Genomic DNA, 26,521 nt, shown 5'->3' on the forward strand with positions numbered 1-26,521 from the left:
GATGACGCATCCAGCTTGTGAGGTGCTTCTCTGAAGCAGGTTCATTGTTAGAATAGAGGAAAATGTTGTGCTGCTTTGTATGTTTTAATGAAAGAAATGCCAAAACCTGTGGCTCAGGAGGGAGAGTGGCCAGCCACTAATTAGAAGGTCAGGGTTTGATCCCCAGCCCAAAGTGTCCTTGGGCCCTTGAATGCTTATTGCTTCTGATGAGCAGGTGGCCTCCAGTGTATGAATGCTGATTTGTATTTTAATGTGTTTTGTGTGGTCAGTAAGACTAGAAAAGCGTTATATAAATGCAGTCAATTCCATTACATTTACAGCATTTTGCAAAGTTACCCTTATTTTGAGCTAACTATCCTGATGCTAAATTAAGCCAATATGTGTCAGATAAAGAGGAAAAAAGATTAAAAATTCTTATCATCAGCAATCTATTTTATACATTTTAAGGGATTCGAGGTAAATTCATATTGTTCATCTCTCTTGTGCAGCCATAAGTCATTTATTTCCAACTGAATTTTGTCATAAGATGTGACTGTTGCAGTGCAGCAACCCCACCGAAACACTGGATACTTTTGTACAAGTGACTTAAAATGCAAATTTGCAAAATGTGAATATTTCACTAAAATGTAGTTAAAGGAAGAATTGTGAAGCGTGTCAGAAATGTACTAATTTTTGTTGTAATTGTCATTTTTTATTAATCAAGGGTTCAATTTGTTCCAAAATTATGGACAAATTACATTGTGATAGCCATTTTCTGTGCCGTAAGAAAAAAGAATACACCCAGAAACTAACTACATAGAGTAAATTAATTTTAAATATTATAGAAATGTTACTGTTGAAAATCCCTGTATCATTATGGCAACATTTGGCTAGGAATTGTGGGAATTAGTGTAGGTGTATGGACGCAGCGAGGGACATGATTCTTAGTGCACAACAGACTACAACTACTAAGTAGAATAGCGTTGTGCCATGGTTCACCTCACATGCAAACAAGCGGCTCTGTATTTATTCTTTGTTCATGCTCTGGTATCGATAAAAATTGGAAAACATAGACACAAAAATAGATAAATACAGCCATTACTCCAGACGGACCTCTCTTATCACGGACTTTGAGTTTTATTTTTCTTTTGTCCTTTAGTTGTCTGAGGTTGCTTTATATTCAGGTCGGGCCTTGTTGTGGCTATTTGGTGCCACAAGTTCAAATGAGATAGTCCTCACCTGGTTAAACAAAACAAATTATACGTAGGAGCAGATAGTCCATGAGTGATTTACAGTGATGAAAACACTTGATGTACAGAAGGACTCTGTGATAATTAGCATTTATTGACTCTCACTGGAATCTTATTGAGAGTAAATGACATACGGGTGCCCTAATTTCTTTCTGTCTCTATACCAACTCAACTCAACTCAGGGTATCTGCTAATAATGTGCACAGATACCAGTGCTCTCTTACTCTCAGATTTAGGATTTATAAAGCCCACTTCATGTAAGTCATGTAGCTATAGCAGAATCAATGGATTTTATGGCAAAACTGGCAGAGAACATGTATTCAATGTGCATTGGTCATGTCCGGCCAATACCTGCTCTGATAAATGAGGTCAGGTTGGTATTATCCAAATTAAAGACGTAGATTATACTTATACTAGTCTAATGTTAAAGGTCAATCTACAAGATCTCTGGACTTAAAATCGTGAGGAGGAGGTCAAAGTAGAGGGGAAGGTAAGGCCCATAGTTACAAGGAGTGGGTAATGACAATCCAACTCCAACTTAAGACCAGGACAGACACCGCTAACTTAATGTAGGCCACAAGAAGCGTCCCACTGAGACTTCTAAGCCATCTGTCCAATCAGAACATCTAACCAGAGTCTTCAGGTCACAAGGAGTCAGCACAAACCATTTAACAACTTAACATCTCCAATGAAAGACGGTCCAAAACTGGGTCCCAGGGGGAGAAAAGCAGGAATGAAATGACGTGGATCCTGGACTTAACGAACATCGGCAACAGACTGTGAACACAACATCAACACCACTCACAGTATACACTAGGAAGGGATCAAAGGTCAACCATCGAGAGTCTGCAGACGGGACAACCACCTGGAAGCCACACCCACGTCACCAGGTCATGTGATGATACCTGAGCTCACCACAAGTAAGCAGACCTTTGAGCTTCATGTGAACATTAGGTTATTTCAACCCCACTGCCCTGTCCCACACACATGTTTCTAACTGCAAGTACAAGACAGTAACTTCAATGATGGGATGAAATATGGAATTTATATGTTATGGTATCACTTAAAGGACAAACATTAAAAATTCACTGAACCGGTGTCTTTCCCATATGCATCTACATACAGCACAGGCCTTTCCTGTCAGAAAGGGCTCCTCCATGGGAAATACATCCATGTCAGCATGGATAATTAGAAAGTAAAGTGCACCCATTACAGGTACGTATAACGCAGCTTTTCATCACTGAGATTTAATTGGGATCGAGACGGCCGAACAGCAAAGAGGAGATGAGTCACAGCAATCTGGCAGTTACAGAAAACCGCGAGGCGCTTGTCGCCCATACGTGGCATTCATTATCCAGAGAACACATTCAAGATCTCTTCACCTACAAAGAAGCTGGAAAAGAAATGTGGGCTCTTGACACTCGGGGAGGCAAGGGTGCAGCTGGCAAAGACGGGATGGAGGAAGCAAGCGAATAGGTGAGGTTTAAACTGCAGATGTTTGCAATAATAAAGCCTTCATCACTGACTGCTTTAAAAGATGCCAATTATAAGTCTTTAAGGGATGAAAACAAGCATCGCGCCGACTGCTGTTTAGCATTCCACAGAAGAATTTTGGGAAAGAGCTATAAATGCCTCCCCACGTGGCTCGACTTTGTTAGAAAAAAATAGATACCGCTTGATCTATTTCAGATAATTCTAAGGTGAAACTCGTTAAGAGGCAGCTTGGACAGTCTTGAGAGAGAAAAAGACATTCCGGGGATCTTTAATCAATAAGAGAGTCCTTGGACTCGCAGAGACTGTTTGAAATGGTCGGCTGGCTGCCTGCATGTTTCAGTGGTATGGATGGCTATTACCTTCATGCAGGGCAAAAGCAGGTCAGTTTTCTGCCGAATTAGTTTGCAGAAAAGCTTTTCCTATTAGCCCAACTGCCACACGCTGCATATTGAGACCTTACAATGACTCATAATGGATGTGGTGCCACACATCCAGGAAGACAAGCACAATGCCTGGATACACACACATTTGGAGGACGCAGTCACATAAAGAAATGTAAATTGGGTTTTGGACAATAGCAGGGCAGTACTGGAACAGGTTATTGCATTACTTACTTTGATCATGTGGGTTTGAGGTTCACTCTAACTTGAATAAGCACCTGCAGATGGTTGCCTGACTAGTTAACATCTTTGACTAGCTGAGAAAAAAAGCATAGATTTATACCAACTTCTACCGAGCTACCTCACTTCTAACCTGAGCAATCTACTATGGAGTCTGACTTTAAACTTGTTGAAGCTGCTTCACAGTAACATCTGTGACCACTGTCACCTGAAGGGATTTACTGTCACGCAGCTGCAGAGCTGCTGGGTTCAAAGTGAGACGACGGTATGTAACTTTAGTCAAACAGCAGCCACATGGCCACATTACAGAGTGATGGCACATTCAATTTCTCCCCCGAAAAATCTTGACAAATGACATGTACGACTGTTCAAACCATTTCAAAACCAGCTTTTAGGAACTCTACATGAATGATGGATCCATTTTCTTTAACTGAAAGGAGTCTCTGTGAATCTTATATGTGGTATAAGCTACTGTTGTGATCTGCTAGCAATCTGATCTCACATTAGTAAGACATGAAAACACAAAGCTGTTTTCTTAATTTGCTGTCAGGTCATAAAGAGGAAAATTTTAATTCAGAATGAGGAAATTTTTGCCCTGAAATCAAGCTTTTAGCGTTTGACAGCTGTATTGTAGCTGTAAAGCACATTGACTACATCACAAAGGTGAAAAATGGGAAAGTTAAGGAAAAAACAATTGTAGTTTTTTTTTAACGTTGATCAAATAAAGACAAGACAACTTCGACACATGTGGAGGTGACACTGTGTCATGTGTGCACTCTGCTGCACTGTGGTGCTCTGATTTTATCGGGGTCCTATCCCTGAAAGGAAATTCAAATGTGACTCAGTAAAACAGCATCCACCCACTCCCTGGTGCTGAAAAGTCCAAACAAATTCAAAAAGTCATTTTACCCCACCCACGTCCATGGAGCAACATTTTACTGGTTTACTGTACCAAGAAGTTCAATTTCTGCTGTGTCCGCAGCACAGAATGACCACAATACATCTGTGGGGAGTTGATAGGGTTGCCGATCAATACCACTGACTCAACAATTAACCCCCCCTAACTTGTCAATGACATGTTAGCGGGGGTTAACAGCAGAGGTTTTAAGACATTTCAGCTGCAAAAGCTAAAAGGTTTGTTCTCAAGCCCAAAACAAGTATTTTGGGTTTTGATATATTTCCACTTATTATTTTCTCTTTGAAAGCTCGTAAACATTTCTAATGGTCATACAGAGTCCATGCATTACTTAAACCCCTCCAAACATACCAAACCAATTCAGCCGCATCAAACAGTGTGCTTGTAACTGAAAATGGGACATACTGGCAGGAGGGCAGGTCATGCAATCACCTCTGAGAGGCTTGTCAGAGTGGAAGGCAGTGGAGCTGGGATCTCAGCCCGCTTCACCCTGCAGACACGTCAGCATCTCCTCCGCCGGACCAGCAGTCAGAGACCCAGAGGGGCTTTGTTTACCGACCCACTATGGGCCTGGCAGCCAAGGGGTGCGGTAGTTGCAACAGCTTGCAGAGCCATTCTGCAGCATCACAGAGTCCAGGACAACTCCACCCAAGGACAACTACAACACATATGCAACAAGGTTACAAACAACTCTGCCTGGTGGCAAAGGTAAGAATGATAACAGGCCACACACACACACACACACACACACACACACATACAAACAAAACCAAATCTATCCATTTTGAAACTATATGCAATGAGCTAAGTGACATGTACAGTATATATTTCTAAACTTCACTGTCATGTAATTGCAATAACAAGCTTTAATAACCGATTATTGAGTTGAGAGTTCAGTGGTCTATTTCAGGCTGGGGAGTGTTCAAACAGACACGTTTTAGTGATAAAATAATTTCTTCCTGTAGCACAACAAGGCATTAAGGTGGACTTATTGGTGGTTTAATCTTCAGTTTAACATAACCTATATTTTCTATCTTAGTTTCTTCTCTATACTAATGTCACAACTGTAATGCTACAGACACTGCAGGACTGCAAACTACATCAACACCTATCCTAAAGCTCATTACAAATGGACTAATTTCATTCAAAACACAAAATTCAAAAACATCTGTGAGGTGACATTTTCAACATGTTCCACTGCCTCATTCTGATCGTTTCACACTAATTATTTTTGAATGTCACTTTTGAATGTCATGATGTTGTGTCAAGAACACAAATAGCACAACCATAAAGAAGAGCGTTTATTTAAAAAAATCTACTGAGCAAAAAACACTTTCTTTAGTAATCATGCAGTCTACAAAAAATGTGAAAATAGTGACAGTGCGTCTTTGAATTGCTTGCTTTGTCAGAAACAAGTCACAAACAAGTTCAAAGCCTGAAAACTGACATAAGATAAGCCTTTGTTGATCCCCAGAGGGGAAATTTGGTTGTTGCAGAAGCACAAGGAGAGAAATAAGTACGGAAAAATAGTGAAAGTAAAAAATAAATAATAAGGAATGCAAAACTAAAACAAGAACAGAGGTGACAAATAGAAACCAGAGCATTAAAGACAACATTACGAGGTAAAGAGACAGCAGTTTGATCAATAGCAGCAGTCACCAAGTCTACTATACGTAACATAAAGTGCTCATAATTCATAATAAAAGGTGTAAAGAAGACAAGACTGAAATGACTGAGATGATAAGTCATAATCAACTAACTGCTTACAATTACTTTTGGTTTCAGCACTACAATAATCAGACTTCGGAGAATGATGTGTTTCTAGAATTACTTTGACGAGCTAAAAGGCTCCATATTTGCTCAAACACACAGAATATCTGGAACAACACTGCATTTTCAAGTAACTTGAGGTAATGAACCATATTGTTACTGCAGTCTGGTGTTTCCCTGGTTGGATTTACCCAAAAACTGGGTGTGCCACCAAACAAGCAGGTCTAAACAGCAGTGCGCCCGAGGTCACTGGTATGCAATTATGTGAGCACAGTATTGAGCATGGCTGTGAAGAGAGGGCTCACTGGCCAGACAGAGCCCGTGATTTAGCAGTGGCTCCAACCCTCACCCATGGACATGACCTTTAGGTAGGTATCAAGGGAATGAAAGAAAATGATACACAAGCAGAGGAGATGAGGTTACTCTGAGTTGACAGTCTCAGTCTGGGTGAGAAATGTGGTGAACTGGGAGGATCTCAGTGTTGAGCTGGGGTTTCTTTATTATAACAGTTGAGCGCCTAGGCACCTCCTTTTGGAGGATGCCTTTCAACTGGCAGATGGGGAAATGTAAGCCCTGATGTTGATGGCTTAAAAATGGATTGATGATTTGATGGAGGTTGGAACACTACGTGAATCTTCACTATCCTAATGGTCATCTTAATGAACACAGCTTGATTTTAGCCTGTCTATTGGCAGTGCTCCAGGGATAGCAACCAGTTGGTCCATCACTTTGGTCCAGATTGAAATATCTAAACAACTGCTGAATGTATTGGAAAATTAGTACATATATTCAGACCTAATGAGCTTGGTGATCCCCTTTTAAACAAGCAGGTCCAAGCTGTCACTTATCCACTGTCATATACTGACTATTTATTGGACTGACTTCACCATAATTTGGTTGACATTCATGGTATCCTCGGGATGGACTGTAATAACTAAGTGACTTACCTGGCTTTTCCGCTAGTACCATCATCAGGTCACTTTCTATTTGTACTTTGCTTTACGACCAGTATCATTGTAAGCCTGTTAGCATGCTGATGTTAGCATTTAGCTAAAAGCACCGCAGTGCCTAAGTGCAGCGTCACAGAGCCGCTAGCATGGCTGTAGCCTCTCAGTTTGAAGATATCTAACCCAGGTTTTTATTGCTCCAAGATTTTCAATAGCAGTACCACAAGATATTTGTGTGTTTGTTCTGATGCCAAAGCCATTTCTGTTACAGTAACATCATCTTTGTTGACTATAAACAGGGCTTTCTACAAACGTACAAAACAAGTAAGCCAAACTTTCAAGCGCATCAGTGTTTAATGTCCTAACAACTATCCAAAAACTCACCGTAAATTCTAAAAATTAAAGGCCAGTAGTGAAGTGAAGCCTGAAAGCTAGTTTAGACAGTCAGCTCCAGCCTGCTGCTGCACTCACACTGCATCACACATCTAGCACCCTCCTCATCATTGCATCAATGCTCTGCTCTCTCTTCTGCTGCACGCCTGCTGCCATACCTGACCTGAGAGCTGTGCTGCCACTGACTGCTACTGCTGCTGTTGTTTAAATATCATTACAAAACTCCAACCCCGGCAACCACCTGTAGGCGTTGAGTCTACGTCCCCCTAGAGTGGAGGTGACTATCATCACCCCACTCCCTGCTGTGCTGAGGCTGATGCTTCCTTTGTGGGGAGTGACGAGTCTGGCCACCAAATATTAATTCCGTGCATAGCCTACATTCACTTCATAATACATTCCATGTGAGTTGGCTGACCAAATTAAAATAATGGCCAAGTCTCAAATTAGAGGTGGGGTGTGGAAGGAATGAACTGGCCGGTCACAAAAAGGTTTTTAAATGCCTAAATAACACTGGTTGGAAGTCTGATACCTAAGGTCAATCCAAACAATACAACTTTTTTGTTCTGCTTACAGTGATCACTGTAAGCATACACTGGTAAATGCACTGGTATCAAAACCAGTGATTCTGTTCCTGGAATTACTTCGTAATATTAAATGGAACTGTAATCTGACACATCTCTACTCTATAATACTTATGGAGAAATGTACATTACACTGTATTTATCCTGACAAAAGGTAAACATGGAGGTGAAGTGTTTCCATTTACAGCATCAACGGCAAATTAAAATAACTCAAACTATACATCCACAAGGAAACAAAAAAGATTTATATAGGCCTGTCTCAAATGTGAATTTATGGCTGGAATCAACCAATATCTGACAGGAATTGGAGCAAGCATTAAACTTGTAGGTACTGACAGTTTGGTCGTACACAGGCGATCAATATCCAGTTCTACTGTATATCTAACAATGTCTTTTTTTGATGGCCAGAGACTTAAAGGAGCTGGTGTCATTTCAGCCCCTCTTTACCATCTACTCGACCTCTGATAGAGCCTGAGAAACCCCACAGGAACCCACTATAAGCTGAGTGGAAAATCCCTGCTCTAGAACAGCTCCAGCTTTCAGTGTGCTGCTGATGTGAAATGAAATGGAGCTCATTTCTCTGTGCTGTCAATACATCCATATTGGCTCCATGGCCTCCAGGATGGTTTCGGCCCTAAGCACAAACTGTGTAGATATTTGAAACATTTTAGCTATGAACAGCATTTGCAAAGCTTTCACTTTTTCATAAGCAGGTAATGGGTTACTTAGAAACTAATATATTCCAAGGCCACAGAGTCAAAATTTCACTTTGAAAAGAAAAAGGCATGAGAATATTTGTGGGGTTTTTTCGTTCCCTTCAAATCCTGCCATGTGGCTTCACAAGATAACAGCTCTCCTGGGTTGTTGGGATTCCTGAAGATTATTGAAGTTATGCTTGATCACAACAGTGAAGCAACAAACTTCATTTTACGTACAGCTGAGATACAAATTACTCACCATCCGAATAAACTGAAATGGAAAGAGTAACACAACAAAAATCTTCCAAATCAGTCAGTAATAGACAGCTTTCTGTGCCACATACAGGCTGAAGACATGGCATTGGAAGGACTCAAAGACTTTGATATATGGCGACTTTCTTCAGGCAGGTAAACAAAACAGTATTTGAGAAAAGACAAATGATTTTCAAACCACCATTAGACCAAACCTCCAAAACACACTGATTGAAAATGTCAAGATGAAAGCCTCATGACATCTCAGTGAGAAATCTAATAAAGTATCTCTGTGAGTGGATCTGAAGGTATTCTCCAGTCTTCAGAGAGCTCATTTACACTCACACCTGACCTTTAGATATTTGGAGCTATGGGATAGCTAATAATTGATCACCAACTCAAAAACGTACATTTTATGTGTGTTGGACAGGGAGATAAGGTTCTTCTGCTATGGTTTGGATTATTAAAAACACTACATTTCATGGTCCCCTCGAGTCTTGCCACACTTTTGTCATCATTTCATGGATGCATCAGAGCAGTTTCATCCCAACCCAGCCCTGTAATAGTGGCTATCTACCAATACCAAGTATGATCTGATACTCATGTTTAACTGAATGCTGTTTAAATATTTACCAAAATATCAGCTGCAGCTTTTAAATTATGCTCACCTTATTTTTCACAAGCTACATACTGAAGATCCTCCAAAACTTTCAGTTTAGTTTATGATCTTAAATTATTGACATGATACGAATGAAAGTGGAGATTGTGGCTCCTGAAATTGACGTGACGCAGTCAGAGAGAAGACATCTCACTCTGTTTGAGTTATTGGAACTACAGAAACACTCGGTCCACTCTGATTGTACAGTGGTGTTACTCTCACAAAGTTATCAAGTTACTCAGGGGATAAACACTGATTAGCCCCATCTGGTATGACCCACAGCCAGCAACGTTTTGCACGCTGCTGCTCTGCTCATGAGAAAGGGGAAGTTAGAAGCAGAGCTTGGGGAATCCAGTGAACTCCACTAGTGCGGGTGTTGAACTTCGAATCACTCACCTGTGTGCAGAAAAACAGTGAGGTACAGCAGAGTTCAACTTCTTATTATAAACAGTGTTGTGCAAGTTCACACTTCACAAGAGCTCCCTCAAAGTTCAGTTCACACAGATTTAAATGTTCAACTCCAGTTCATTCACAGTCCCAAAAAATGAACTAGTTCATGTTCATTTCTTTTGTTACGTTGTTCATTTATATTTTTAACAAGCTGCAAAAGCTGCAGGTCTCACACAATCTCGTCTAGTAAGTTACACATCTCTCTATGTCAGCCATGTCCAAACTATTCCATAAAGGGCCGTGTGGCTGCAGGTTTTCATTCCAACCAAGGAGGAGTGCACCAGGCTGGAATCAATTAATCAGCTGATCTCCCTTTTCAGCTGATAACTAAGGGATCCCTTGATGTTGATTGGTTGCCCTGGTGTGCTCCTCCTTGGTTGGAACGAAAACCTGCAGCCACACAGCCCTTTATGGAATAGTTTGGACATGCCTGCTCTATGTGTTGATGGGAAAGAATAACCGCCAACCTGTACAAAATGTGAGTTTGACTTGGATGGAGGAACTTTGTAGCTATTTTAATTCTCATGATCATCACTCACTCCCAAGTCGATGCTACAACTTGATCAGCTGTTTTAAATTTGCTGCCAATTCTGACTTGGAGGGCACGGTTTGCATAAAAACTTCAGATAAAGTCATGACTGGCACTGCTCTGCCTCTGATTGGCTGGTACTCGCTGCCTTCATTGGTTTGGTTGGTTAGGTTCAGGCATGAAGAGTGACAGTGATTAGTGTTGGGGTAACGGATACGATCAGTTCTCTGTTCACCAAAAACATGAACACATTCCTACTCAACAAATTCCACGAAAACACTAAAACCAACACTAACTTGATACTAATACCAACAAATATTTTGTGTATTAAGCCTGATGTATCTGCTTCCTCTGTGCTCCATCCAAAAACTATTACAAACACATCGGTGAGCCACACTGTTGCATGTTGTCCACGAAGACACACGCTGTAGTTTATTTTGACTCAATCCCACACACACCATCCTGCTGCCCTAAATATGTATTAATCCACCACGGAAAATAGTCCCCAACAAATGCACTATTTCCTCATATGACCACTACTACAACTTTAATGCAGTCCACAGACAGAAAGTACTGAGAGACAGACCACGCAGGCTCGTCATGTGTTGTTGCAGGAGAAATTAAGAGCACTTGATTTGATGCAGCAACTCCATAAACAAGTGTCAGAATTATTGTGAAAGTGTTTGCGTGTGTGTGTTATTCATCTTGAAGCCCTACAATCATCGCAGGCCGCTGGCAGATCGACAGGCGAGGTGTGGCGGTGCTGTGAGACAGAGAGTCAACAGACGGGAGAGAAAAGTGCCAAGTGATGATCATAAAGCAGCTTGTTCTTAAGAAAAGTTGCTACTGTGCAAAGATAACAGCTGCTCCGACTCCATTTAGTCAAAGTTCAAAACACTGGAAAACAAAAGAGCTCATTTCTCTCACGGGAGAAGCGCGGAGAGGGAAGAGGGAAAAAATGTTAAAGCCTCGACATGCATTCATCACCACGCAGAACTGATGCATCCGTCGTGCCATTTGTTGTGCTTGTCATGATACGCGTATCACGTCCTCCACAAAATATCCCCTGCAGCAGATATCCTGTTAATGACAACACATGATGATTCAGAGGAAAGTGAATCCCTGCTGGCACATTCAACTTTCATTCCTCCCACTGGCACATCTGTGAACCTTGGCATACACTGGCTCACACCCGCCGCCCTGATAACCGACAATGCTTTAGATGAAACTGCAATTCCAGGTCGTTCCACAATGAGCCTTTAGGTCCGCTATGATATAATGGATGAGCGGCGGTCAAGCCAGTCTAAAGGATAGGTCCTGCAGCTGGTAGAGAAATGGCTTCAGCTGAATGACAAATGGCCTCCATTTACGATGCTGGAGAAAAATGCTCTCAAGTGGACGGCACCATGGGGAGCATAATTTCATGTCATCCTTCTGGGTGAATACCAACACTGTCCAAACAAGGTGCGCTCACAGCTAGCAACAACAACCAAACAAGTAAACAGTGGTGCTTAATTAATTCTAAAGACAAAAAATATAACTTTTTGGAGATTAAAATAAATTGCCATTAAAATGAATTGCAAGAAGTATGCTATTACAGGACACATCACATCATCAGTGTGTCTCTACATGTCCAATCTGACACTTATATCCACCTAAATGCTGATTAAATATCTATCTGACACATTGAAAGCCTACTTAAATGAATCTGAAATGAATTTTCATGATCTACTTGATTCAAAAACTGAAGGTCCTAATTCAAAACTATTAAGCTGATAAATGTACATTATTTATATGATATGAATGAATGTTTAATTTAAGAATGTGACTCCTGAAATGAACCTGACATGATCAGCTAGAGAGAAGACGGCTCACTCTGTTGGAGTTGCTGGGACTTCAAAAACACTCAGTCCACTTGTGGTTGTGCAGTGATGCTTCTTGTACTGACACTGACTGCAGAGAGGACTTTAACCCAACAACACCCTAGTTTTGTTAATGAGGTTTGTTATTAATCATGTACACTTTACCTCAGATGTTTTAACCCCCGGCTACTGCTATGCTCACACTGTCCGGTCACACCACTGAATGTCGTTGCCACAAGCTCAAAAATGTTGACAGAAAAAGAGAAAAGCAGCATTGCTTTGTGCTGGAGCTGCTGAAATGCTCAGTGAATTAACCGATTAGTCACAACATGAATCAGCATCTATTATGAAGATCAACTAATTCTTCATTTTTTAAGCCAAGAAAAACATTTTTTTTTTAGTTTCAGCTTCTGAAGGCGCCACATTTTTTGCCATGTGGTCACAGTAAATTGAACATGTTTGGGTTTTACACCGATGGTCAAATAAAATACCACCTTTGACTTGAATTTTTGATATCAACAAACGATGAATTGAGAAGATAAACGGCAGAATGATGACTATGACTATGAGTAATCATTCGCAGCAGCCCCGTTTTGTGCAATTCTACTTAAACAAATCTGGCCCTGGAGATGGCTGGGAAGGTGTGGGTAACATCTGCCTGGTTCGCAGCTCAGTTCAGTTTGACTTCCATCACTGCAGACTGCCAGTCATGACAGCCACATCATGCAAAATACTACTCAAACAACGCAACGACAAGCTCTACGGCTTAGAGCAGATCTGTGGCAACGGCCATGTGGGAGACCTGCTGACTGCAGTGCAAAGTAACAGTTTCAGGTGCTGTCAAAGACACCTGAAAGCTAATGCTAACTACACCACTCTCAAAAGAGGCTTAACATCTTGTTCCTGAGTTAATGCCTTCAGTGTGGCCTTAAAGATCCATACAATACATATGGAGAGAAATGTTGACTGCAAACAAAACTGTGTCTGTTCCTGAAGAAAACTCAGGGCGCTTTCAAACCTGTGCCTCATGGATCAACCACTTCTTCAAAAGAGTTCAAGAAAAAAATCTAATTTGTGCTGCTCTGCTCCAGTAAACAACGTACTCCCACTCTGCCACAAGATTATCAATAAGCACGAGTCGGCACACAGCCACGGCCCGCTCTCACAAGGATCTCATATAATATTTCTGGGAAAAAGTCAAAACTTATTTAAATATTTATATGGATTCTGGATTCTATTCTGACAGAATGTGACGGGAAGTTCATAAACCTTCATTAATTTATGCACAAGGCAGTTTCGCACCAATGTTTCCAGATGTTACGGAGGTTTTACTCCCTCGCTGTATGTATGACTCCATTCAAACGCTCACCTCTCTACCTGTTGCTGTGCCCTCCCAGAGAAAACACGACGGGACGCAGTTTGTTTGTCACTATGGAGCACAGTTTTAATTGGAATTCATATCAGATTGACATTTAAAACGGCCGTGAAGTCGTTATGAGTGGCAAACTTCTCTTTCCTGTTAATTTGGAGATTAATTAAGTTTTCAATCTCATATCATGATTTCACACCAGGGGGCACGTTCAAAGCAATATCCTGAGAAAAGTTTGCAAAACAGTTCTGAAATGAAAGGAGCTCATACAGATCTGTGTCATTCAGCTTCCGTGTGTTTGTGTTCACCTCGTAACAATTCATTTCTCCACTTTGCATTTGGCAGTACATCAATTTCTCATTAGCATCAGCCTGTTCAGATTGTGTGATTAATCACCAGACTCTTCAGCGTCTGATGTGCACTTTTTAGTAACTCTCTTGCAAGTTAAAATACAGGAACAAGAAGCAACATACAGGATACAGGGTGTTCTATACTTCGAATAAACACTGACAGATCATATAATGTAGCACATCGCTTTTACCTCCAACACCCTCTATGAATATTTCATTCCAGAATGTATTCTGCTTTTGAAAGTTTATTTATTCTTCTCATCTCCTGTATTCAAATGGCAGCCTGTCAAGACCACCCTCAGGCTTCAAAATCTCCAGTGTTCTCTGTGTGAAATGCATTTCTGCTCTGGCTTTAAATGCACCACAAACACCGCATATTTCACAGCATGCCCACAGCAACTGTAGCATATGTGCTTACTCATAAAGTCAAAACTTTGTTATGTTCCGGACCAATTTTCATGTGTCCTCTGGCAGCGTTCACTTTTCTGACTCCTGATTCGCTGCGCAATCTGAGCTGCTGACCAGCGAGCGGTTATTTCCTGTTTTTAATAGTTTATTTATAGTTTTTGTAGTGTATGTAGAGTAAGCATAGCACTCTATTATAGATAGCTACTGACTATTGATGGAGAGGGTTTTGCCTTTCCGTGGCCAAATGGCACAATATTTGATTTAATGTGAGTTCGTCTTTGAACACAGGTGTATTTCAAAGGTGGCAACCTGAACCAGTATTCTGTATATTGTTGGAGGGCCTGCTCTTTCTATGCCCCCCCCCAGTTTATATTTGATGGCGGTTTGGCTAACAATCCTAACGTTAGCCTTTGTTTTTACTGTCCAATTAACCCGCGAATTTGTCTTCTAAATAAAATGAACTACAGTGTGTGTGTTCATGGTAATGAAGGAACATGTCACCTCACTGATGTGTTTTTAATAGTTTCTAGACAACAATAGAGCTCTGCTGAACAGAGGGAGAGGATGCGCGCACACACACACACAACACTTGTTAGTAGAATCACTTTATTGTTAGTTTTGGTCTTTTCTTTGGGATTAGTTGACAACAAGAAATTATAGAATCTCACATTAAGTGCTTTGCTCAAAGGCATCTGGATGGGAAATGAGAAATTAAGCAGACTATGGAACAAATTACAAAATGATCCTCTCTGTCTACATGGCTGCTGCCTGTTTACAAGTGTGGATTACAGAGACCACCACCAGCCCAAAAATCCTCAGGTGTACTGTGTGATGGCTGGTTTCTGAACGTCTGATTCACTGCTATTTGTGAGGCAATTTGTCCCACTTAAGTACAATATAAGTAAGGCAAGCTATATTCAACACTGACTTTCTTCAAAACATGCTGGTTGTTACGTGTCATAGCACGCAACTCAGTAATCCTGAACACTGTCGACACAATTGTTTTCAAACCAGACTGCCAAAGGACTCCTTTCTCCACCCTCCTTTCTCCTCTCTCCACTGTTCCAGGCCACATATCTGCCGACACGCACATACAGTCTGACCTTGATAAGAGCTGTGTGAGTTGTGAACTTTAACAGCCAAATAAAGCGCAGAGTAAACACCGAATAACAGCCCTACCGCAGTGGATTAGCTCATAAAGCAGACTGTGGTGGGAACAACATGCTCCCACTCTATCAAAACACACGACTCTGAGATCTACTTAAATCTCTGAGCAGCCTCCTCTCACTCACTTCACTGATTACCTGGAGTAACAGGGCGACCTGTCCTGCTGCGTCGGGATAGACCAACATTACACTGTGTGTGTGCATGTGTGCGTGTGTGCGTGTGTGCGTGTGTGTCAGAGGGCCTGGGAGGAGCAGAGCTCCCCCACTGGCCCTCCAGTCAAGGCCAGGACTGTATGCTGACTGCGGTCAACACAAAAAGAACAGCTGACGTGGCCCAACTGTTGACAGAGCACAAGGGACAGGACTCCCTCTCAGCTGTGTGTGTGTGTGTGTGTGTGTGCGTTCGTGCGTGCGTGCGTGCGTGTGTGTGTGCGCGCGGAGGCAAAGTGTGTTTAACTAAAAAATATTTGCTTGATTTTGAACCACCGACATGAACCGCATCAGGAGAATTCAAACAGAAATCTGTGTGCGTTGCCACTCAGGTGTTAAAAGGGGACGCTCGGAGAGAAAATCCAGAGGGACGAGCTCCCATCCTCTGCTCCCCGCCGACAACTATTTATAGCCCCGCACAAGCGATGAGTGAGCAAATATGATAATGATGTCATAGGTTAGAAAGGGCTCACAGTATTCCGCTCAGAGCCAGGTTACTGCTGTAGGTGCGGCTGAGCTGAGCAGAAGGCAGCGTATTCAGCAGCAGGGGCGGCGTGGCATCTGAACTTGCGCCGGGATCATCAAACTGTTTGACTGGCGAGCTAATCATTCATACTCACAGAGGCAGGAGGAGGCTGAGGGAACTGCCATGGCACCAGCATCGAACTGGTACACAGCTAGATGATAGAAGTTTGTTTGTCGTCAGAGACTTTGACGTACAGTCTCTCCCTCTAATATCTGCGGTTATATGGGACCACTGCTGCAAATCAATGAGCAGGATGGTTTTATGGCAGTAGTGGATTTACAGTGTTTTTATATCAATGTGATAAAGTACTCACTGGTCATTTCTAAAGGTGCAGGTCACTGAATTTACACATGACGGTCAGTTTGTTCATCATGAAAAGTACTACTCAGCCTGTGTTAATGTCCTCTGAGGATGTGGAGGGAGTTTTCCTGAGTTTGAAAAAGTGACCACGATGATGTCATGGTGATGTCATTTGGATTGTTTAACCATTATTTTGAGATTTTTTTTAACAGAGAGTCTGAATTAAAAATTGAAGGTGCAGGGTTTGAAAGAAGCGCCCATTCAGGAGTCTAGGAGAGTCGAATTAAGATGCTCTCTACTTGCATTATGGGAAATGTAGGATCCAGATCCATACTATGGATGTCTCTGCCTTTGCTGCTTTGAATTTGACCATTCTTTCTTAAATCTGTCAGTTTGGGGAAGTGCAATACTAAACCAGTGGAGTAGCCCTATAAGACATTTCATTCACTGCATAAACCCAAAACAGACGTCCCTGCTTGGTTATGAACAGTTTCCCGATTGACTTTCCAGACAATTTTCTAGGCCTTCGTAGCTGTAACAGCTGATTGACAGAAAAAATTGTTGGCAATAATTTTGATAATAGATCAATTGCTAAAGTCAGAGTATTCTCTGCCTTTGTCTGTTTAATATCATTGTAAACTGAATATTTTTGCTTGTTGGTCAGACAAAATTAGCAATTTTAAGCACTCATCTTACATTCATACAGGTATTTTATAGGAAAAAGCAAAAACATACAAACTAATCAACAGATTCATAAAAAGAATCCTTTGATGAATCCTCTGATCCACATACATACCAACGTCTAGCTCAAATCCAGGACCTTATACTGTGTAACTTGGTCCTTCATGGATTTCTCCTGCAACTTTCAGTTAAACACCCACTCATAAAAGCTGCTATGGGAAGACGGCTGAAAATACAAACTCATTCAATAGTAGAAAATCTTCTCAGTGACCTATAAACGGGGGAGAGATAACATTAGACGACTGAAAAGTGACACAATTCACAATTTATTGAGATAAAAAGGGTCTTTTCTATAAAAATCAACACAAACCAAAGTCCTCGATGCCACAGGACCCCTGCCTCGTCCAGCGACTGGAGGGCTGCTCAGCACCATGCTTGGAGTTGCCACTGGTGGCCGCCATGTTTGATTTTTCATTGATTGTACTGACTTGAATGAAAAATACCCTTTTTAAAATCAGAATGAGGCATGTTTTGTGTTTCCTTACAGCTGCCTGGCATTGATTTTTCACAGATCGTACATTTCCCTCACATCCAGTGAGTTCGTGTCTTCAAAAGTCTTCCTGTAACAAATCTTGTGAGAGGATGTGCGGCTGAGTGTGTGTGAGTTCTGATAACCATGCAGGAACCAGACAAGAGGCATGGAGTCCAGGGTCAGGCTTAGATCTCGATGGGATAGGATTAGGGCTGCATGTGTTCAGTCTATAAAACGTCAGAAAATACTGAAAAATATCCATCGAAATTTACCAGAGCTCTTTGTGAGGTCTTGAAGTTGTTAACGACTTGTGACCAAAGGCCTAAAACACAAGGAGACTCAATAGACCTCAACAAACAGACAAAATCCTTTCATTAAAGAAGCTGGAACCAGAGAATATTTAATAAATGACTTCTGCTCCTGGATCAATAAACAGTTGTAGAAAACTGCATATATTCTGACACACATACTGTGATTTTATCCATGTGCGAAAAGTCAAAGTTTAGCAGAAAATAAAATCGCATGAATTGAAAATGCTTAGAAATCACTTGCACACTGTCTGCACAGCAGCGAGTGGTCAGTGTGGAGAGCTGCTGTCCAGCAGTCTGCCTGCTTTGGTGGATAAAACATTACACAACCAGACTGAGAATTCCTTGTGGTTTAATGTTCTGTCAGATGCGTCGTTGCTGATAAACAGACCAAAAGCCTGCATGCATACTTCCGCCGCCTGAACAATTAACAGTAAATGTTTTTGTAGCCTTGACTGATCATTTCTGAATCAGTTCTGATAGTAGCACCGGGCAGCTCTCCAGAGCAACTGCGTCGTTTCAAATTAAAAGCCTCTTACGGTCGTGAGAAAGAGGAGTCAAAGTCAACACATTAGCTGCACATCACATCATTATTCCCTGGCAACCTCTTCCGACTGATGCCATGTCGCCTAAGCGAGGTGGAACTCAGCCAACCAGCAGGACCAAAACTTGTTTTTTCTGACAACGCCACCGCAGACAGCTGATTCCCTCTCCTGCCATGATCAAAACAAAGTCACACCCACCGATCCGGACTTCTGCCACGATGCTCTGATGCAGTTTGTGCTCTCCAGAGTGCAACATTCACCCTGTTACATACACTCCACGGTGCGCCTAACGGGATCCATATTACGCAACACGCGTGTAAAGCGTGCGCAGCCTGTGTACGCGCCTAGAATAATCCCTGACAATGTGGGTAGCACACGGATCATTAAAAACGTGATCTATGACAAAGTGGCAGAGAAGCGTGCGCTTGATTTGGTCGCGTGGTTCCACCTCACGCAGATGGCACACACAAACACAGCGTCCAGACCTCTCCAGCCGCGGAGCAAACAATCTGCCGACACAAAGGAGGAATATAAACTTTGACAGCGCCCTGAACAGCCAAACCATGTGGCACAAATCGACAGCCAACTTACTTTTCCTGCAACACATTCTCCTTAATGGCTCCCAGGGTGGAGTGGTTGCCCTGCTGGAGCCTGCAGGTGGCCAGGTGCCGCTGGTGCTGATCCTTCAGGCAGGCGTTTTCCTTGCAAAGGTCCGTCACCTGGAGCTCCAGCTCATCAATCCGGATCCTCTGCTTCTCCAGCAGCCCCTGCTGGGTCTCGATGATCTTATTCAGCTCCTTTAGATACTCCGCCGCCTTGCTGGGGTTCTCTGTCGGGTTCTCCATCTCGTAAAAGCCCCGTTGCCCGTCCATGAGGGCGATATCCACACAAGCAGAAAAGCAGCCTTCTCCCTCTCGCACACACGCTCAGCAGTTGTAAGACTGAGCGCCGTCAGATCCGGAGGTCCTCCGCCGCTCGGACATGGCTGCTTGGACGTGTACGAGTGGCAGCTTTGCAGTGAAGTTGGCCGGGTTTGGTGCTCCGCTTTACGCCGCCGCCGCGTCCACAAGCTCTGCACCGCAACAGCCGAACTAACCTCCAGCCAGCCGCTCCGTTCATGGGAAAACGGTTTAACTCTTTCAGGGCTGGAGGCTGAGCGCTCCGGCTGCGCGCTCCGCCGCCTCACTCTCACGGTTGTTTGGACGCGTGGCGATCAAAAGACACTGAGTTTGTTCAATGCAGGTGCATCTGCTCAACAGGTAGGCCGGGTTTCTGTCGCGCCAAATCACAGGTGCGCTCACCTCCACGCCGGTGCTCATTTGTGCGTGGTGTCAGCTGTGTGTTTGTTCATGCAAGAGGTAGAACTGCTTCCCTCCCTCCACTGCATTTATCTGCCTGCTAGCCTGGAAAAAGCCCGTTGTATTGACTCAAGATTAACACGTGGGCTTGATCATTTTAATAGGTTCCAGTACCAGTTCTAAATAATAGACTTTTGCCATTTTAATATCAGAATAACTCATCATAAAGTGATTTTATCAAAAGTCACTATGTTAAAATGATTCTATAATATTTGATGGTGCTGTCAAGAGCCCTCCAAGCATGACTGGGTTAGAATGAGCAGCTTTGCCCCACTTCACACAACAAATAAATTTAGGAATGTATGTAAGCATCCTGTGTTGATTTTCTGGCCACCTGGGGGCAGCAGTCGCCAATGGACACATCCAGCAGAAACAGAGCAGCATTAGCATTGATTTAAAATCGCGTTTCTGCTCACCTGATTAATGTAAGTTCAATATTAACTCTCCTTTTAGCTCTGCTTTTTGTCTCCATGCACTCCCGAGGAAAATATCTGGCTCTTCTGCTGCTAAATAGTCCACAATGTTCACCGGCTAGTCGCTAACTGTGTCTGTCTGCTGTTTGGTGCTCGATAATTAATGCGCAGTGGATTTATCTGAGCTTTTCCTCTGAAAACAGCTGCTGGAAACAAGGTTGCTGAGAGCAGTGAGAGTGAACCCAAACAGCGAGTGAAAGTCCCCCTCAGCTCTATGGAGCTGCAGAGTCAGGTGATCGTTCTCTGTGGGTTCACCACGATGAGTGACTCCATCTCCATTACACATAGTCGTTTGACCCCTTGTTGATATAAAAATAGTGATTAGTGCAGCTTTAATACTGGCTGATACAATGAAGTTTAAGAGCTGAGACTAGATTCTGACACAGGGAAGGACTCAAGATCAGCGACTTGGGACCCACCTTGCTGCCTGACATCATTGCAATGTGTAAGTGGATATTGTCTTTTAGTAGAGCATATTCCCATATTCCCAGACAAAATTACAGTTAATGAAATCACCACAAACAACTACCAAACAGGGAATTCAGGAATTCGGGGCCCTTGAATTTTCCAAATCAGGACTCTTCACACTAGAAAGTACACTGTGCTTTTTTCTGATTTCCTACAGCACCACTGTTTAATGCTACATTAGACTTCATTAGAGGTAGGCCACAGCTAGCACATTAAGTTGGCATCAGCATTAGAATATCCCTTTAGTATGTGTATTAGAGCAAGAGAACTCATTAGAAGAAAAATGAAATTCATGAGATTAAGATGTTTTCAAATAAGAAAACAATTATCTTCCCCTTCCATTCTTGAAGGGGAGTGTTGGGAAAAGCTCATGCATGTTGGTGGTTCACAAGGCTAAAGTGTTCATTCTGCAGCTGGTGTGCCACAGAAACCAAAGCCATGACCTTTGTTACATATAAAGCCCTGTCTCCTCCCAGAGGCTCGCTGCCTCCACAGCCCACAGCTGATGGTGTGCATGTGCAGCAGCTGCATTTATTTGAACTGTCCGTCCATGCTAGCACCCTTCACACCTGACCTTTGGTTGGTAAATTGCTCATCTTGATGCTGTTGCATTATCTTCACCAGTGTGGACCACTCAGTGCAACCCCCCCATCAGAATACTTCCATTTAAGAACATTAAAGAGCCGCCACAAGAGGCTAAACCTGCTCAGCTTCACTAGAACAGAACACACAGCACATAAACGTTTCAGACTTCATCTTTTATTTCCATATTTACCATTTAATCAGACATTGTTTTGTAGTTCTTGATCATTTGTATAAAAAAATGAATAAAACAGAAATAAAATACATTTTATGAAATAAGTGATTGATTGGACAAACAATTGGCAGATTAATCAATCATTAAAATAATCGTTAGTTGCAACTTGAAAAAATGTCATGTAGTCATTTAGAAAAAGTGATGGCAGACGTCCATCTTAATCTCTAAAGCGAAAGTTGTTTAATTTGACCAAAAGTCAAGCATTTAAAGCTTTAATGTGATAAATGATTGAAGCAGGAAGTAAGTTAATACCTTTTATAATCTCTTGAAGTTTACATCTCTTTCTCCTCTACACCGCCCACTGGCGATGTCAGAGTGCACTGACTACACCCTGAGTAGTGACCACATTGAAAACAACATCAATAAACAAACCACATTTCACCTGACAGAGCTGCTGGAATGTGGTGCATCTGGCTACAAATCAGTCGCTTTACACGACTTTTGAGGGTGTCTGGTTTTACCACTGCAAAACTAACTTTGATCAAGCGTCTAAGCCACATTCTCTATTTATTCTTTTATTTTGTGAGGTTCGATGTGATAGACAAGGAGTGGAGACAGCAGTGGAATTACGTGCAGCAAAAGTCCCCAGTTGGACTTGAACTGGGAACATTGCAACTTCGTGGTCAGTGCTTAAAAGCCTAGTTCACCATGATTCCCTCGCTTTTTAATGCTATACCTCCTTACATCCCATCATGAGTGTAGCACCTTCATCTTCTGTCCTCTGTTAAAATGTGATTTTCTCTGCATGCGCAGATGAGCTCCCAGGGTTATTCTGTGTGTCACTCACGCTCTGATCTACATGCATTTCAGATTAAATGTGCTTTACATCACGATGCATCTTAGGCTACTGCAGCACAGTCTGTGGAGGTAACATAATTATTCATCTATTCAGCAGATGTAACGTAGGAATCCTTGGACACATTGAATAAGGCCATTGCTGCTGCAGCAGTCTGGCATCACTGGACATAATTTAGACATCAGAATGCCTTCCTGATTTGAATGTTAGCTGGAGAAATGTGTTTCTGACTGAGGTTACACAGCAAGTTTTCCATTTGATTCAGTGACAGAATAAGAAATTCTGTCCTTCACACTGTTTGAGTTAATGACTTCAAACTCAAATCAGTTGTCTGTGCTCTCTTTTTGCACATTGGGATGTACTGACATAAAGGACAGAAAAAAACAAACACAAGCACAGAGGCAGACCACATCTGAAGCCTGTCATTATCCCTCACAACCACTCGCTCCAGCTGCTGGATGCTTCTTTCACACAGTGATTGCCCTCTAGTGGTTTGTTGTGTTCAGAGCACATACGGTCAACAGTGATGGGAATCAATTTTCCAGCTCAATATCTGACTTGTAAAGGGTTTCAAGTACAAGGTGGTGTGCACTGCATTAAAGCACTACGTTAATCTAGTTCCATCAGGTAAATGCAGAACGCTAACAGCTAAAGGCAGGAGGAGGCTTCCTCACGTCGTCCACTGACCAGCACAGCAGGCTAAACCCTCACTGCCATCACCTGCCAACCACTTGGATGCATTACCACATTTCTGGTGAGAGTGAGGAAAGATAATGTGCATAATTCACCCAAAAGATTCTATGATCTGACGCTTGTAGAAATCTTCAAAGCGCTAAAGAAGGCAGAGGCAAAGTGAATTGTAGAAAAGGGAGATGCTTCCCCCTTTTTCAGAAGTTATATTTAGACACAAAGGGTATTTTTTTGCCCTTTGATGAAACAGCTCTATCTTTCAGCGACGCCGTACAGCCGAAGCAAAACGCAAATGTAGTTTTCTGATCCAGAAAGAATTTTCTAGAGCTTCGGCTGACACTGGCGCTTCAGCTTTTTGTGAGTTTCATCTCACAAAAGGCCAGCATATCAAAGGTTGCTACAGTAACAGCAGCAGCTGCAATGCTGATCCCATATGTCCCCTGAGATAAAACAAAGACAGACTGAAGTGGCGGAGGTGTTCACCTCTCCGCTGCAGACGTCAATAAAGCAAAACCCAGGCCGGGCAGAGAATTGGAAAACACGCATGGGAGTGTGTGTTATTCCTGCCAGCTCACAGCTTGTGATTCAATTTGACTGTTGTGAGATGTTATCTTTCTTCATGGTTTAAGACGCAGGAATGGCCATTTTACAAAAGCTCCGCGGACTGTTTCCTTCTCTCACCGCAACAACAAAGCTGCTGCCGGAGAGGAGGCCGGTTTATGTCTTTGATGGCTGCGTTCAGAAGTGTTTATGGCCTCAGATTAATTTTTCTGACCTCAAGTGGCTAGTTAGGATTTAATATCCACCCCATCAGTTGTTGTTTTATCCACTGAGCCTGAAAAGCAACACGATGCTATGGACCTTAAACTCCTTAAGAAGGATTTGGGTGGATGCAGAAGGTTTATTTATTTATAAATTTGTCAGTGTTGATGCAGACACATTTCGCTCAAGTCTTGTCACAGAGGGATGGAATGAAAATGTCCTTTATGTCAATATTATCACTGTTACCACCATCTGCAGTGAGTGCCAACCCTTACAAAATTTACCATGGTGATACCATGCAACAGTAGGTATGGCAGTTTAGTCACTACCAGGATAGTACCATTCTATAGTAATACTATGGTATGTCATGGTACTGTGCCATCATGGTAGTGAGGATTTACCATGCCACTGTACTTCCTCTATACTATACCACGATATTGTACTATACTATTATAAATCACCACAACCAAGCACAACTAGCATTAAATGAACAGTTACCTAATATTAACAGAACACATTAAACTGAAATGTAATCGTTTTTTTTAACTTTAACAGAAAAATCCCCTCAGTATGTAAATAATCTTTTCCTTTCTTGCACTTCAGATCTGAATTTGATGCGTTTGATTGGAGTCGTCCTAGTTGCTGAGCTTCTGTCCATTAAAACACTGTACAGTACATGACAATGCATTTCCAACATTATTTAAACATCTACAGACTACCGGTCAGGCACAGTTGGGATAGCTGTTATGTTTAATTTTTAATATACTTTTACATCTTTAATTACTTCATTCAAGGAAATTGTTCGATAAAGGGCTCAGTTGCCTGTCGCTAATTATGTATTTTGCACGTAAGTATAACATGAAGTAGTATCCACCAAGATTTGCCTGCTGGTCCCACTTTAATCACTGACTGCCAGAACTTCCAGAGGACCAGGGCAGTCAACAAATCTGACTTTTGAGACACGTGCAGCAACACAGCTTCAATGTCTGTCGCCTGAAAACATCCGAACTGTTGCCTGAAAACACAGAGAACATGCAACCAGTGTCATAGGAGCAAATTGTAAATTGGGAAATTTAAATGTTGTAGTTGAATGTTTTGACTCTGCTAATGACGGATAGTGTTGAGTTTTAGGACAGTAATGCTTCAGCAGCATGTTTTCACTCTTACTTTCCTCCCAGTTACTCAGCACAAAGGATTGTGGTGGTGAGACAGAACATGTTTGATTTCAGATCGAGCTGACTTCAGCTGAACATGTGATATGTTGTTGTAGGTCTCCTGAGAAGCTGTATGCAAGGGAATCCAAGCATATGGAAAACCTGGTGATTATTATCCAATCACTTTTCCCAGTTCCCAGGAACAGTCTTAATCAAAAGTCTATACATGAATGAATCCGGTTTACTCAGGCTGCCAGCCACAATTTCACTGAATGTCTTATCACAAAGTTCTCCAACATCAGCAGCACACACAACCATTGCACACACTGTGGAAACTACAGCACCCACTGTGTTATTAATTTGTCTACTGTACATCCAACATCAGTCGGAGGGATATTACAATCCTCATCAATGAAGGCTGAGTTTATACCATTCACATACAAAGAGTTCACAGAACAGAAAGTTAATGTGATGGAACATCAGAAAACACAGAAATAAAACCTGGAAATAATCAAATTGGGTGCACAAAAGCAGTTAATTAGTTTAGAAGATATTATCAAATGTGGTTGGTGTGTGGACTGCAAAATAAAGAAACATCATACACAGTCAGTGAACAGCTAACAACCAAAAAGAGCGTGATTTTTAATTTCCCTTTTGGTCTTTCGAAAATCATGTGTATGCTAGATCTGAAGGATGTGTGATCTGTGCACATTTTCACGGCATGTCCTCTTTTTTCAGGGTTCTCTTCACCTGAATTTCTAGTAAAGTAACTGTGAGTGTGTAGGAAATATGCAGGGTTTTTATTTAAATTTATTTTTGTCACTTATCTGACCTCAGGGCTGTAAAGTTTCTCTAACCTTAAAACTCAAAGTTTTAAAGGTGTTTAAATGTAAGTGAAGACTACTTATTCAGAGAACTACAGGAAAACAGTGGAAACAATAATAAACAAAACAAAAGCAAACAATTTATCCGCCGTCATTTAGTCATAATGATAACGACAGGATTCCCCATCAGCATCCCTTGTGATTTAGCTATTTCAATAGGTCGACTGAAGGGAGATTGAAGCATGATGTAGTTTTTTTTCTTACAAAAGTCATTTTGAAAATTAACAAATTCAACGAAAAGAAGAAAATCAGCAATAAATGTATCTCACAAGTATTGAGCCACAAACTGATACAAAGGTTGGTTAGAAAACGGAGAAGGCGTCTC

At 41.9% G+C, this 26,521-nt stretch overlaps 1 protein-coding gene across 1 annotated transcript in view; it reads right to left on the minus strand.

The window, feature by feature from the left end:
* Nucleotides 1-19,639, minus strand: part of LOC121613118 — a 54,896-nt gene extending 35,257 nt beyond the window's left edge. Inside the window, exon 1 of the mRNA XM_041946404.1 lies at nt 19,386-19,639. Coding sequence (XP_041802338.1) covers nt 19,386-19,639 — 254 coding nt within the window. The remainder of the gene's footprint in view (nt 1-19,385) is intronic.
* Nucleotides 19,640-26,521: the final 6,882 nt, after the last annotated feature.

Source organism: Chelmon rostratus, chromosome 2 (genome assembly GCF_017976325.1).
Source record: "Chelmon rostratus isolate fCheRos1 chromosome 2, fCheRos1.pri, whole genome shotgun sequence".
NCBI lineage: Eukaryota > Metazoa > Chordata > Actinopteri > Chaetodontiformes > Chaetodontidae > Chelmon > Chelmon rostratus.